The sequence below is a fragment of the Trachurus trachurus genome (assembly GCF_905171665.1).
Source record: "Trachurus trachurus genome assembly, chromosome: 6".
In the NCBI taxonomy this organism is placed as follows: Eukaryota; Metazoa; Chordata; class Actinopteri; order Carangiformes; family Carangidae; genus Trachurus; species Trachurus trachurus.
Window position 1 is genome coordinate 22,431,423 of NC_139897.1, and position 15,151 is coordinate 22,446,573.

General features: G+C 40.2%; 1 protein-coding gene across 1 annotated transcript; it reads left to right on the forward strand.

Annotated features, from left to right (window-relative positions):
• Window positions 1-3,309: 3,309 nt before the first annotated feature.
• On the forward strand, window positions 3,310-12,699 carry map1lc3b (microtubule-associated protein 1 light chain 3 beta). The gene is made up of 4 exons (XM_083973772.1): window positions 3,310-3,571; window positions 6,849-6,904; window positions 10,586-10,692; window positions 12,057-12,699. The coding sequence occupies exons 1-4, from the start codon at window positions 3,532-3,534 to the stop codon at window positions 12,238-12,240; spliced, it is 387 nt and encodes a 128-aa protein (XP_083829898.1). The 5' UTR covers window positions 3,310-3,531; the 3' UTR covers window positions 12,241-12,699.
• The last annotated feature ends 2,452 nt before the right edge of the window (window positions 12,700-15,151 follow it).

Consider the following 15,151-nt stretch of genomic DNA (forward strand, 5'->3'; position numbering starts at 1 on the left):
CATCAAGTGATGCAGCTATTGCAGGCTCATTAAGAGAATCAGCGCCCAGCAAAACATGAAAAAGCCTGCGCATATTGTTAGCAGCTAGGCGGCCCGGAATAAAACCAGCTTGGTCTACATGTATTATAGAAGGGACTACACCTTCTAAACGAAGGGCAAGTGTCTTTGCCAATATCTTGTAGTCACTATTAAGAAGACTTAATGGCCTATAATTCCCTGCTAAAGTGGGGTCTTTTCCAGCTTTAGGCAATAGGGATATGACAGCTTTACACATGGAGGGAGGCATGGTCTCACGTTCAATGATTTCTTCATAAAGTAAAAGTAATATGGGGGACAACTGATTTTTGAAACATTTATAAAATTCTGCACCAAAACCATCCTCCCCTGGAGATTTCCCACAAGCCATCTTCCCAATCGCAAACTCAATCTCTGACCTTGTCAAGGAGGTGTCTAACTTAAGTTTATCCTCCCTCTCCACAGAAGGGAGCTCAAAGTGCTCAAAAAAGGCATCCATCATTTTTTTATTGGCCCCACCCTCTGTTCCATATAATTTAGAATAATACTGTTTAAAAATTTGGGAGATTGACTTAACCTCACACTGTAGTCTACCCTGTTCATCCCTCACTGCTGGAATAAACTGCCTATTCTCTATCTGTTTTATTCTGTTCGCCAACATCCTCCCTGCCTTGTCACCTGACTCAAAATACAATCTTCGTGTTCTAAATAAAGCATAGGCTGTTTCCTCATGTAAAATCCTCTGTAGGTCTGCCCTAGTAGCAGTGAGAGATTTTCTAAGATCTAAATTTGAAGGGTCAGCCATATGCTGTTCCTCCAGTTTCCTTAGTTTAACATTTAAATTTAACTTTTTCTCAATTTTTTTACGTTTCTCAGCAGTTGCATAACTGATGATCCATCCTCTGCATGTAGCCTTAAAGGCTTCCCATACAGTGGACACAGTTGATACTGAATTCAAATTTATCTCAAAAAATTCAGAGATTTTGTTTCTAATATATGAAACAAAATCTGTACTCTTAAGAAGAGAAGTATTTAATCGCCACTGCTTGGATCTATAAAGATTAGATGGTGGAACAAAAGAAACAGATACAGCTGCATGATCACTCACAAGAATACTATGAATTTGAGAATTAATTATATTTTGAGTAAGGTTGGAGGACATGAGGATGCTGTCTATTCTAGAATAGGAGCTATGTGGGTTAGAGAAAAAGGTATATTCTTGACTATCTGAATTTACCATGCGCCAAATATCACTGATTGATAGCTGCGTCTGAAACTCATGCATTGCAGCTGAATTTCGTCTATCAGATGGAAGAGGACCATTCGACCTATCTAACAATGCATTTGGCACACAATTGAAATCTCCTGCAATGATAAGCGGTCCTTCCATATAGCAGGAAATCACTGGATAAAGGGCCGATAAAAAATTAGACTGAAATATATTGGGTGCATAAATATTCACCAGTGTAAGTTTTTGATTCTGAAAAAGACCAGTGATTATTATATACCTACCCTCAAGGTCAGTATGGATCTTACTCAATTTAAATGCTATATTTTTGGAGATTAAAATGCTCACCCCCCGACTAGCCTGACTGCCAGGGGAGGAGAAAACTTGCCCCACCCACTGCTGTTTTAAGTTTTTCGACTGTTCTGCATTTAGGTGAGTCTCCTGTAACATAGCAATATCACAATTAAGGGACCTTAGATAAGTAAGGATCTTGTGTCTTTTAATTTTATTCTGGATACCGTTAACATTCAAAGTCACCACTTTAATCGTATTTAAACTTTTATCCATCGTTGAGAAAATACATTCCAACCCCTTTAATACTCAACTTGTGCTCTAACCATGTACCAAGGATAAACATTTTTAAAAATGTATATTATTCTGCAAGTTGTTCGGTGTTGTAGCTGCACAATACGAAAAACTGGATCTTCATAGTTCACTGAAACCAGTTTGGCACCTGCAGAGTGATCCAATAAGCTGACTGTGTTTGATTAGAGCCCAAGTCAAAAGAAAACACTGAAGTAATGACCAATAAGATCTTTATAAATGAATAAAACCCACAGTCTTTCACACCGTACAAAGACACGAGGCACCGTAACTATGGTATATAGAAGTTGCAGTGATGTGTGAAAATGTGAAGCACACAATACTGTAGCTACTGTACAGGAAATCAATAAGCTTTTCTTCATGCATTTTTATTTTCACTGTTATTCTGTATGTGTGGTTTTCAACCTGTGAAACCAAACAACCTCTCAGACTTATATTGATTTAACTTTTTTGTTACAGTAGCCCACTCTCCAACCTAAGAAAATAAATGCACGGATACAAACATGTTACAAATTCAGAAAACTACTGCATCAAGTTGAAAATGCACTGATATAAATGAAAAGAAAGAAAAAAAGTGATGCTAAGATAACACAATATTTCAAAATTACAGTGATACAATTTTGATGTTAAAATAAATCCAACAAACTTACCTTCATGAGACATGTAGGCTAAAACATTACACTTATGAACTAGATCCGTCACTTTTTTGTCTTCACAGAAACACTTTCGCTTTGTTGCAAAAACAATGGAAGTGTATGAAAATGCGTTAAGTTATTTTGATTTATTATAATGTCAATAGGATATTGTATGATTCAGATATTACTAGTATGTTGCTTGAGTTTTTATGGGTTTATGTCCCTGTTGTTTCATGTGTGTTTCTCCTTTTGTTCCTGTGTGTTACTGCTTTCATGCCAAAGCACTGTGTAGGCCTACACCCCTGTTTTGTTTTGTTTTCTATAAAGGAATAAAGGAATTTATGTTATTATCTATCAACATGTAGCCTAGTTGTTAGCTTTTCCTTAGGAGTCTTTAGCCAGGTCCGTCACTTTTTGCTGACCCTGGAAACACTTCACTCGTGTTTTTATAGTGCATTTGTATATTTGCAGGTGCTGTGAGATACTACAGAAGTTGTTTTCTGAATTTGAAGTAGCAGGCTTGTGTCTTTGCATTTCTTTGCAGTTGTTTGCAGCGCTTGTGGGCTGGGCTCCCAGGGCCACCGTAGAAAAACAAACTGCCCTTAAAAAAAAAAGATAGAAACTCAATAGAAACATACTGGGCCACATCCATTCACCCAACCCTGGTGCTTCGATGTGTTTATGTAACTCTAATGAAGTGTTTTTTTGTCTTTAATTGAATTTGGCAGGAGGAGGGAGGGAGGGAGGAGGAGGAGGAGGGGCGATGACGTCAGAGGTCAGCTGACTGGTTTGTTTTGCTTGCTCGGATAAAAACACAGGCAAAGGAAGGAAGCGACGACATCAAACCGTCTGTGAAACTAGTGACTCTCCTGCCAGTATTTTTAAGTGTTTTATTTTGTATTTACGCCGCGGACACTTTTTTATATATATATAAACCTGTTTTTTAAAAGCTTCTTTTTCTATTCCCTATTTTATTTTTTCTATTGTTGCGTTGTCACAGCCTTTACCTCCCGTTTCCAGCCGCTGCCAACTGGTTGACTTTGACGCAATATGCCTTCAGAGAAAACCTTCAAACAAAGAAGGACGTACGGTATGTTTTTTATTATCATTATTGTTATTATTAATGCACTTTATTTGCTTTTATCAACACGGCTACTGTCATTTTATATAAGACCATAGCTTTGTAGCTGTAGCTGCTCCCTCTCCCTCAAAAAACATAGTTGAAGTGCAGCAGCGCTAATGTGGACAGGCCATGCAGGTATAGGCTCTGATATCCCAGAGTATTAACGTCCAGTGGACAGTTAAATAAACATACAGGAGGTTTGCGTGTGTTTGTGTTCGTGTGCACAGCTGAATTAGACACATACAGCGGTTTTTCAGACCTGTCAACTTATCTATAAGAAAGACGAAACACAAACGGGCTCCCATGTACGCTATAGCTACATCACAGGTTTAAATATAGAAAAGAATAGAAATATAATAGCTACAATAGAAGAATAGCAGAATAGGGGTGTTTACTGCAGGCCTCATCTTGTGTGTGTGTGTGTGTGTGTGTGTGTGTGTGTGTGTGTGTGTTTACTTGCATCGGAGCGGTGGGGGAAAACAAAGTGGTGTCGAAATGCAGGGCAGAGCAGAAAGAGAGAGCTGCAGGATTGGGGGATGGGACAGTGTGTGTGTGTTTGTGTGTGAGGAGGAGGAGGAGGAGGAGGAGGAGGAGGAGAATAAGGAGAAAGAGAGAGAGGGAGAGAGTTTCTGTCAGGGCACAGGATGAAATGATGATAAGTTTGTATTTAGTTTAAAGCTGTGGATGTTTTAAGGCCTCACAAGCCTCAATGCCGGGTTTTTAGTTTTTAGTTTCACTTGTGTTTTCCCAGCTACAGACAAAGGACTCACATGGTAACTGTGGTCATCCATCCTCTCACCTATAAAAAGCATATGACACCCCATAGTTAAACTGTGAAATCCAGTTTAGTTCAGTGTCATACATAACTACACCTTGAACAATGGGAATGGAAAAAACATGTTTTCATCTTTCTTTCTTTTTTTTTTTGTTCTGGACACGCATTTCCCGAGTGTGACTAAAAAGTATCTGAACTTCCTGTTCCCAACTCACGTGATTGGTCCAAATTTACACAGCCACTGCACGTGAGAGCCTGCCAGAGAGAAACATATATGTCACGTGTGTCAAGGGTGTATTTGACAAACACCTCAAAGTGAATCAAAGTTGATGTTTTTGAACTCAAAACTTTTATGTGAACACGTGAATAGCAGGTTAAATATATATTGACTGATAAAGGAATAGTCTGTGTATTAATAATGGTGGTTTACAGTGTGATAGGCCTACTGTTCACCAGCTGATACAGAGTGTTTATTTTACCTCTGTGTGTGTGTTTGTGTGCTCTATATGTTGTTATCACATGTACATGTACATTACGTTGTCACCAGACCTGTGTGTGAACCACTGTGTCTAAAGTTCAACTTCCACATGGGAAATGGTTCAGGTTACTCATCCGTATAGTATAAGGCCATATAACATGACTCAGGGAGTGTGTCAGGCGCTGCTGACCAAATATTCCCATATTATGACAGAACTGAAAAAGTTAAAAGGGGCACTTCAGGTTTTTGCGGTCAACTGGTTCCCTTTTTGTTCGGTTTGTTGATTTTTATTTCCTGTTTGAAAGATGATGACTCACATGCCGTCCGGACGGTGCTTGGACTGGTCATGAGATACAGAGCCGCTCTGTTTTCACATGCAGCAGGTTTTTTAGCTCGAAATGTAATCATGGAACAATGTCCCACATTTCCTCGAGTTAAGCATGAAAACGTTGCCCTTAGGAAGACAAACATTTGTCCATTTGGAAGCAGTGTGTAATCAGCTGATTGAATTAGATATCCCATCAGAGGGAGGGCACATAAATCGTCCGCTCAGCCAACACAAAAACACACAAGACAGGACAGGAAACCGCTAATTCAATTCACTAATACAACTTCAGCTGACTGACAGGGTCGGCGGCGGCGGTGCGCTGCCATGTTCGACCATGTGTAGCCCACTGATCCTGTTGTTGTTGTTGTTGTTGTTAGGTCAAAGGGCACTGACTGAGCAAATGTTGTTATCTGTTGTCGTTGTTGTTGTTTAGTTAGTGCCTTGGTTAGACATCACTTCGAATTAGGTTAAAACTCGGAAAGGAAGTTGCCTGCTTTGCCCGAGGTCACCGATGAACAAGTGAACCGTCCTTTCAGCACCTGACCCGACCCGACCTCTGGAGCTACTGCCAGGAAGGTTTTCAGCTGAGCTTCCCAAAAAAAAAAACTAAATGTAGACATCTAGCTACTCGTGAACATTGTGCAACCTCTAGGATCACTATTGTATGATAAAAACATTTTAGTTTGATTTCTCCCATGCTGGTGTGTTTAAGTATTTGTGAAGGCAGCTCCAAAACTATGGAACGATCTACCACTGCACATTAGGCAGGCCTCGTTGTCACTGTCTAATTTTAAAACTCTTCTTAAAACCCACCTCTTTTCTTTGGCTTTTTGCGCTACGTAGGTTGTTGATTTTATGTGCACAGATATTTTACCTGGGGTGGACAGTATATTTATTCCCTATGTTTTATTGTGTTTTTTATCTTTAGTAGCCTATTTTCTGCTTTCTTAGTATGTTATATGGTTTTTATTTTACTGTACAGCACTTTGGAAACCTTTGTGTTTATTCAAATTGTGCTTTATAAATGAAATGGATTGGGAAATGGAAGCATATTACACAGCACTGACACACTTGTCTGCACAAACTGCTCTATAAATGAGTGGAAAACTGAGTTGGATCTCTTTATAATTTCTGTATAATAATAATCTGCTAATCGCTGTGGTGGAACAATGCGGTTCCACCATGAGTGGATTTTAGGAAAGCCCATTATGTTTACACCAGAGAGCATTAGTCGACTAAGCGCTTGGTTAAATACATCGTTCCCACATGTTTCTGCTCAGCTCAGTATTAAAACCATTAAGTTTTTATTTTATTTTGGAGCCTGGTTGAGATCTTATGAGAAGGTGCGACGTGTAACACCTACACAAACCTGTTGAACCGGTCAATGTAGTAATCAACTGATCCTCATGTGATCGCTAAAGGAATGGTTTCAATACTTTTTATGCAAATGAAGCAGCATGATAAGTCGTTAACACCTGCCTGGTCTTCTTCTCTGGCCTTGTTTGGGTTTTTTTTTTCTTTTTTACCGTTGGCCTGACTTTGCATGTGTGTCTACTTTGTATATTATCTCATTTGTGTTTTATCAGCAGATGACTTTCACCTCTGTTAACCTGTCTGTTTTTTTTCTTTGTGTGTGTGTGTGTGTGTGTTTTCCGCCCTGCAGAACAGAGAGTAGAGGATGTCAGACTGATCCGGGAGCAGCACCCTAACAAGATACCTGTGAGTTGAAATAAATACACACGAGAAAAGTCAGTTCACTCATTATGTTCACACACTTGAAACTTTAAAAACTGTGTGTCATCATGTCACGCACAACAAGGCAGCAGGAAGACACACACAAGTTAAGAACAAGACAAACCTCCCTCCCTCGCAGAACGGAAAGTCTGACCACATGTTTCCTGGTTGTTCTCTGCGTGTGAGACATGTGTTATCTCCTGTTATTCAATAATTCAGTCTATATGTAAATGTAAATGTACTTTATTTATACAGTCCTTTACAACAATCCTTTTCGGTGTACTGTGTAGTGTAATAATAAAAAGAAAGAAGCAGAAATAAAACAATTAGAAAACAATAAAAACAGTGAGAGCAATAAAATACAGCAAAGTCAAATAAGTTAAAATAAAATAAAATGAGATAAAAAGCATATATAGCTCGAGCAGTGTGGCCCAAGCAGCAGCAATTGTTTCTGTCGGCGGCTCTGTAAATGAGCAATGGGTGGGACCGCCATCGTCACCGCCGCCGCTGCAACTGCCAACAAGTCAGATGTCCGGCGTCTCCTGGCAACCGGCAGTAAACAAAACAAAACGCACACCTCGTGTTTCACCTGCTCAGTTTATCATTTTGAGATAGAGTGTCGCAGCAGCAGTCGTCCACCTGCTGTGTCGTTTAAGACCTCCTCTCATCTTAAAAGCACCACTCTCCCCCCCCACACACGCTGTGTATGTGTGTATGTGTGTGTGTATTTCCTGTGCACTCCCCCGGGGTTATAAACTGCCATGTCATGTTGGTTAAGTGTCGAGACCAGAGGCAGATGCACTGTCTCACTGTAACGCAACCTCATCGAGACAGCCACAGTGGAGCCTGTGGGGGTGGGGGGAGGGGAGGGGGCAGTGTGACAGACTGATTATAGCTGTGAGAGCCGGCCCTGCCTCCTGCAACTGCTTATCTGCTTCCATTTATGCCTCAATTACTTACACTGCTGAAACTTTAAATCACCACTTTGCTTTCATTTTCAAGTTGGGGACTAGGAAATAGATTGATATGATGATGATGAATCAAAGTGATATCAATATCCTGTATGGATGATTCATTCTCTGAGCGACTGTATTTTCCAATTCTGTGCACTTGGCTGCGCTACGGAGAAGTTCACCAGGAAACATGTGGGTAAAATGCAGAGAAAATCAGCTTTTTCATTCTAAATATGTGTAATATATTTGTTACTGTTTCTATTTGTTATTATGTATCTTATCATCTATATATATTTTAAAATGCATAGTTATCTATACAGTTTTTTTCTTACATGATTCCTAATTATAAGTGTAAAAATAATGTGCAGCTGTAAAAAAAAAAAAAAAAAAAAAAGGAAAAAATGTAAATGTGAGGAAATTATGTCATGTTACTGTTATGTAAGATTAAAAAAAAGAAAAGAAAATCAGCTTCTCAAAAGTTTTATGCATCCATCATATGTTTTAGGCCTCAAGGACACACTCTTTCTTTAAACATAATGTGTTATTAGAAATTAGAAATACTTTATTTAATCCCCTAGGGGAAATTTAAAAATGTCACAGAGCAGCAGCAAGACAATACAGACAACAACACAGATCACAACACACTGAGTAAAAATACATGAAGACATAAAAACACATAGTGTATTAAAACACATAATAAAAAGAAATAAATATATGAGTAAGAGATGCGTGTAGAGGGTTAAAAGTTAAGAAGTTAAAAGAAGAAGAAGTGCTGGGTCCAGGATGCTTGTGATGACTGCATTAATTAATCATATATAATCATATTATATTATTATAATGCCCTCTGTGGCTCCGACATAGAGAGAGAGTGACTGAAAATGTCACCGTGTGTCTGGAGCCTCAAATAAAAAATATCTTGGACTCCGTCGCCGCTGTTAATTTCTTTAAATCAGTCTCTGACAATCTGACAAAAGAGTTCAGTTAATCTTATAGTTCAACACTAGAACCGAACATCATTCAAAGACTTAATAAAGTACGAGGCCACTGTTAATTTAAACGCCATCTGTGTAAATATAAACGCAGAAAACAACCACAACAGTCACCTCTCACTTTGAAGCAACATCTATTTATTTATCACGTATGTGTTTAGAATAAAACTCCACACGTGCTGATTCAATTCAATTCCATTCAATACAAAAAACTTTATTCATCCCCGAGGGGCAATTCAAGAGCATGAAGAAGCGACAATATTCATTCCACCCCATTCGTATCTAATCAAATGTAATGTTTGATAATAAATCACATTACTTATACTCTGATAGAACAGTTTTATCCACTAATTAATTACAGATAACATTATTAAAATGTTACATAAGCATCGTTAGGACTCAGCAGTTTAGGCTGTGAGTGATGGAGACAGTCGTTTATTGTGTGAACTAGATAATCTAGTTTCTATATTTCAGTGAATATCTAATTGTTCTTAGCATTTGTTAGATAACTTTCTTTGCCCAATAAATTAAAACATGTTGGAACTATCAATGTCTCCTCCCTTGCCGCCAGAATCTCACCTACTTTTAACCTCAGACTGTCACAATGATGTATCAGATGTCAGACTGCCTCATTCATTCATTCAGTTTTAACCTGAATATAGAGACATGATTGATTTTCCCAACGACCACAAAACCGTGAACCGAACCGTTTACTTGAACATATTTTAAATACATATTGCCGCTTAATATGTTTTATGTAACCTATGGCATTTTTAAGCTTCATGTGTGTTATTGGACATAAAGAGCAGCGCTGCCTAGGAGCATAGCCTACGTACAGAAAACACATTTACATCAATAAATAGCCTAAATGTTTCACAATGAACCAATCAGTCTGTATTAAATTTTATTTAGTTTGAAGGCAAGGTTTGCAAGGTTCATCTGATGGACATCAAGGGACAGATTCTCCAAGTTTTGCACAGCTTTTGCTCATGCTAAACCTGCATAGGCTGAAGACCCCCTTCACATATTTCAAAACCAAACACAGAGAGACAGATTGTGCAGGTTTAACAGGAGCAAAAGCTGTGCAAACCTGAGTAAATCTGGACCCTAGTCTCATGCTAAAATTGACTGTAAATTCACCTTTAAAGTTTTTTTTTTTTTAAATTTCCCCGGGGGAGCATGCCTCCGGACCCCCCTAGGGGGTCGGTATCTTGTCACCTTTTTTTTTTTTACCCCTAATGAGTTTGCACCCCTGTAGATTAGTGCAGCAGCAGATTCATGTCATTTGTAACTTGTAGTCGGCGCTGAGGAGGATTTTGTGCCGTTTTTATTTATCTGAAACACATCTTCACTCGACTGAATTGTTCCGGCGACCAAAAGATTGTGCCTTCGTTCATTCATTTGTAGCTCCAAGTGAAATCAGTCTCGGTCCGGTGGAGAAGTCGAGAAGCGAGAGAAAGTGCTGTCTTCTATTTTTACCTCATCATCTGATATGTGTGCGCTCGCTGCTCGCCGCTCGCTGCCTCCTCTCTCTGTTTCATCTCATCTATTGATCACAGACACCGGCCGGCGGGTCTGAGCAGTTTCAGCTGTCAGCCCTGAAAACGGCCGCGAGAAACATGAGACAAAGAGCAGAAATCATTGATTGATGATGGTGATGTGTGTGTGTGTGTGTGTGTGTGTGTGTGTGTGTGTGTGTGTGTGTGTGTGTGTGTGTCCTGCAGGTGATAATTGAGAGGTATAAAGGAGAGAAACAGCTGCCCATCCTGGACAAGACCAAGTTCCTGGTGCCAGACCACGTCAACATGAGCGAACTCATCAAGATCATCAGGTAGAAGAGCTAATCTTCCCTTCCCTCCTTTCACTCCTTCGTCCTCTCCTTCTCCCCTGCCATTTCTTCTCTCATGTCCTTTATCCTCCTCTCTCCAGCTTCCTCATTCTTCTGTCCTTCTTGCTTTCTCCTTTCCTTCTCCACTGATTTCTTCTCCTCTCATCTCCTTCTGTTTTTCACCTCTCCTTGTCTCTCTATTTCCTTTCCTATTTTTCCTCTTTACCTGCCTCCTTTCCTTTCCTTTCCTTTCCTTTCCTTTCCTTTCCTTTCCTTTCCCCTTCTCTATTTCTTCATTCTCTTCTTTCCTCTCTCCAGCTTCCTCACTCTTCTGTCCTTCTTGCTTTCTCCTTTCCTTCTCCTCTCATTGTCTCTCTGTTTCTTTACCCATGTTTTCCATTTTATCCTGTCTCCTGTCCTTTCCCCTTCTCCATTACTTCATTCTCTCCTCTATTTCTTCTCTATTTCCTCTCTCATGTCCTTTATCCTCCTCTCTCCAGCTTCCTCGCTCTTCTGTCCTTCTTGCTTTCTCCTTTCCTTTTCCTCTGATTTATTCTCCTCTCATCTCCTTCTTTTCACCTCTCATTGTCTCTGTTTCCTTTCCTTTCCTATTTTTCCTCTTTACCTGTCTCCTTTCCTTTCCTTTCCTTTCCCCTTCTCCATTACTTCATTCTCTCCTTTCCTCCACCCGTTTCCTCTCTCTTGTCCTTTATCCTCCTCTCTCCAGCTTCCTCATTCTTCTGTCCTTCTTGCTTTCTCCTTTCCTTCTCCTCTGATTTCTTCTCCTCTCGTCTCCTTCTGTTTTTCACCTCTCCTTGTCTCTGTTTCCTTTCCTATATTTTCCTCTTTACCTGCCTTCTTTCATTTCCTTCCCTTCCCTTTCCCCTTCTCCATTTCTTCATTCTCTCCTTTCCTCCCCCTGTTTCTTCTCTCACATCCTTCATCTTCCTCTCCACAGCTTCTTCACTTTTCTGTCCTTCTTCCTTTCTCCTTTCCTTCTTCTCTCATCCCCTTCTTTTCTCACCTCTCCTTGTCTCTCTGTTTCCTTTCCTCTCCTCTCCTCCTTTCCTTTCCCCTTCTCTATTTCTTCATTCTCTCCTTTCCTCCCCCTATTTCTTCTCTCATGTCCTTCTTCCTCTCTTCCCCAGCTTCCCCTCTCTTCTCTTCCTTCCCTTCTTGCTTTCCTCTCCCCTCTTTCTCCTTCTCTCACCTCCTCCTTTCATACCTCTCTTAGCCTCCTACCCTGTTTCCTTTCCTTCTTTTAATACTTCTCATTTTCCTCTTCTTTCTGTCCTCCTCCTCCTCCTCCTCCTCCTCCTCCTCCTCCTCCTCCTCACTTCATGTCATGTCCTCCTCCCCCCCACCAGGAGGCGCCTCCAGCTCAACTCGAACCAGGCCTTCTTCCTGCTGGTCAACGGCCACAGCATGGTGTCGGTGTCGGCCGCCATCTCCGAGGTGTACGAGCGGGAGCGGGACCAAGACGGCTTCCTCTACATGGTGTACGCCTCCCAGGAGACCTTCGGCTCTACCACCACCACCTCCTCCCAGTGAACCGCCTCCTCTTCCTCCTCCTCCTCCTCCTTCCTCCACCTGGCTGGCGATTGGACACTTGTAGTTTATAGCCCCTCCCTCCCATCTCCCCCTCCCCCATCCCTCCATAGCTCCTGCTGCACACCTTTAGTCCTGACTGTGTAAGATCGAAAACACAAACTACTAAACCTAAACACGGCGAACGTAGGCGACGATCGTCTCTCAGCTCTAATCGGTCGTGACCTTTACGTTCTGACTGCAGCGAGCGGATAAACTGATCGATTGTGTGCGACCACACTCACCCAGTAGCATAAAGCCACAGTGGGAGAGGGAGGGGGGTCGACCACCACCACCACCACAACAACAACAACAGAGTTTAAAGTAGAGAAACACCCCCCCCAAAAAAATCTGATGACTTGGACTCGGGCCTCAAGAGTCTTTCACCGTGTGTCTCTGCTTCTGTGATGTCCCTCTCTGGTGAATCATTGTCGTTACGGCATCAGTGTTGTCGTCATCATGTGTCTCCCAGGCTGTGCTTATGTTAATGTATATATACAGTTCAGTTAGTGATAGTACATAGAAGTATGGTGAGGCTCCACCATTTATCTATATATACATTAGCCAATGAACAAAGCCGACCTTGATTTCAAGGTTTTATTTTGTTTTATGTTTTTTTTTTGTTTCCCAACTCGCACATTGTTTTTAATGAAGCTTTTTATGGCAGTCTGAGGACAAACTGAAGTAGAGAAGACCCTTATTAATCAACACATCTCCTCACATTCCCTCTATGGTCCTTTATCTTATTTTATTTTATTTTATTTGTTTTAATCCCTCTGTTCCTTGTAGCCTGAAGCGTCTTCTTCACTGTAACAAAAAAGATGTTAGGAAACTGCTTTTGATCTTGAAACTGATGATTGTAGTTTGCAATTTAAAAAAAAAAGAAAAGAAAAGAAAAGAAAAAAAGATGCCTTGGTGTACAGATAATATTGACTTTATGGCTTTTTGAATATTAAAGAGGGTTTCAATTGAGAGTGTAACCAAGTTGAATTTGGACACACTAAGAGGAGCATGGGCTGATTGCATGTGTGGCTGGAGGATCACGACGATGGTGTTTCTGTTAATGCTGATGAGGGGGAGGGGTCATTTTGTCGTTTACCTTTTTTTTCTGTCTTGTTTTGATCTTGTTATGGAGAAAAGGTCCTGAAACCCGGCGGGCATGTTTGATGAACGCCAGGTCTTCTCACTGTCACACCTGCCCAGTGGGTTTGCAAAGGGCTGAGCATCCTAGTTTGCCTGTAGATGGTCCTTCATGCGCTCTCTGTGCTGTTGTGTGCTCCTCCTCCTCCTCCTCCTCCTCTTCCTCTTTTATTAGATCTGAGGTTTAGCTGCTTTTATATCGCAGTATTTTTTGGTTCTTTATATTTAATGTGATTTTTATTTCATCGTCTTGGCTCTTCCTTGTCGACAGTATGTGAAGGTGATGTTTTCTTTCTGACTGAAAGCCACTGTGTGTTTGTCACAGAGCGGAGGAGCGTCCTCCTGTCTCACACACACACACATACAAACACACACACACACACCTCCACACACAGCAATATCACACAGCTTCCTCTTATGTATTTATGTTGGTATTTTGTAAACAATAAATAAAATGCAAAAAAATTAAATGATTACGAGTTTCTTGTGTTATTCTCACCATAAATTAGTTTTAGAGGTAGCAAGCAGTAGTTATTTACATTGTTGATTTATCTGATGATCATCTTTTATTGATAGAGAAAATGCCAAAGGTCACGTCTTTAAATATTGCTCCTGAACTTAAAGAAAGATGTATAATATTAGGGCTTTTTGTTTTCCCTGACATCAGTCAGTTTATCATAATTGGCCTGAAACTGAACATGTAAATATAATGGCCATTTAAAAACAAATGAGAGCAGCAGAAAAAAAGACAATAGTCATTTTTTGTCTCTGTGTTTTATTGCATTGTGAAAATATATATTTGTACATGTATAAATAGAGTTTTTATATCCCACTGTGTTCTCTGTAATTTTCCGTGAATGAGAATTGTGTTTTTTTTTTATCCTCTGTGACAAAGTGAGACCTGTAATCTCAGCGCTGCGCCGTGGGACAATTTTAACCCAAGTCCTGCAGTTACAAGATTTAGATCTGATTCCTTAGTTTTATGAGTTGCTGTTGGAGATAGAGACACTCACCCAGGCAGACTGAAATGAATGGAGGCTGAAGTCCAATTGGCTGCTTCAGTTTCTGTCCATGTTGGCTCATTGTTAGGAGGACTGCAGATCATTGTGAATCAGAAACTGAAATTTCAACGTCTGTGTAATGAATAAACCACATGGACGACGTGATGAAAGGAGAGGATCAGCAAATGTTTTTTTTTTTATTAAAGTTCAACAGAATTAACAACAATATAAAATCTGTCCTACAAATGAAGTGCATACTTATAAACTGGGTTCAAACATTTGCACAAAATATTTCAGAAGCAACATGCATGCTGGAGCATCACGTTACCATGGCGTACTGTGAAAATAAGAAGTAAAAAAAAAAGTATTCTTTGGTATTACGTTTATAAAATGATGAAAATAAAGCTGTTTTCTGATTTGTAACTGATGAAAAAAGGCCATTTCCATCAGGACAGTTGCACAGCTGAAATCTAAATTTCAACACAAGACAGAAATTGTTTAACATACTGAGTTTTTTTTTACTATTTTAAATAAACATACCACATCCCTGTGCTGCGCCCTCCAGGGGCACAGATAGAGTTTCGTCTGGAGGACCAGCTGTCCTCGTGTCTGTCTGTGAAACTCTGGGTCCTGCCCAGCAACTCACTCACACACACTCAACAACACAACAACAACAACAACAACAACTCTCAAAAAATCAACCGTCCTGGCTTCAATCTGCCATGAACACTGTA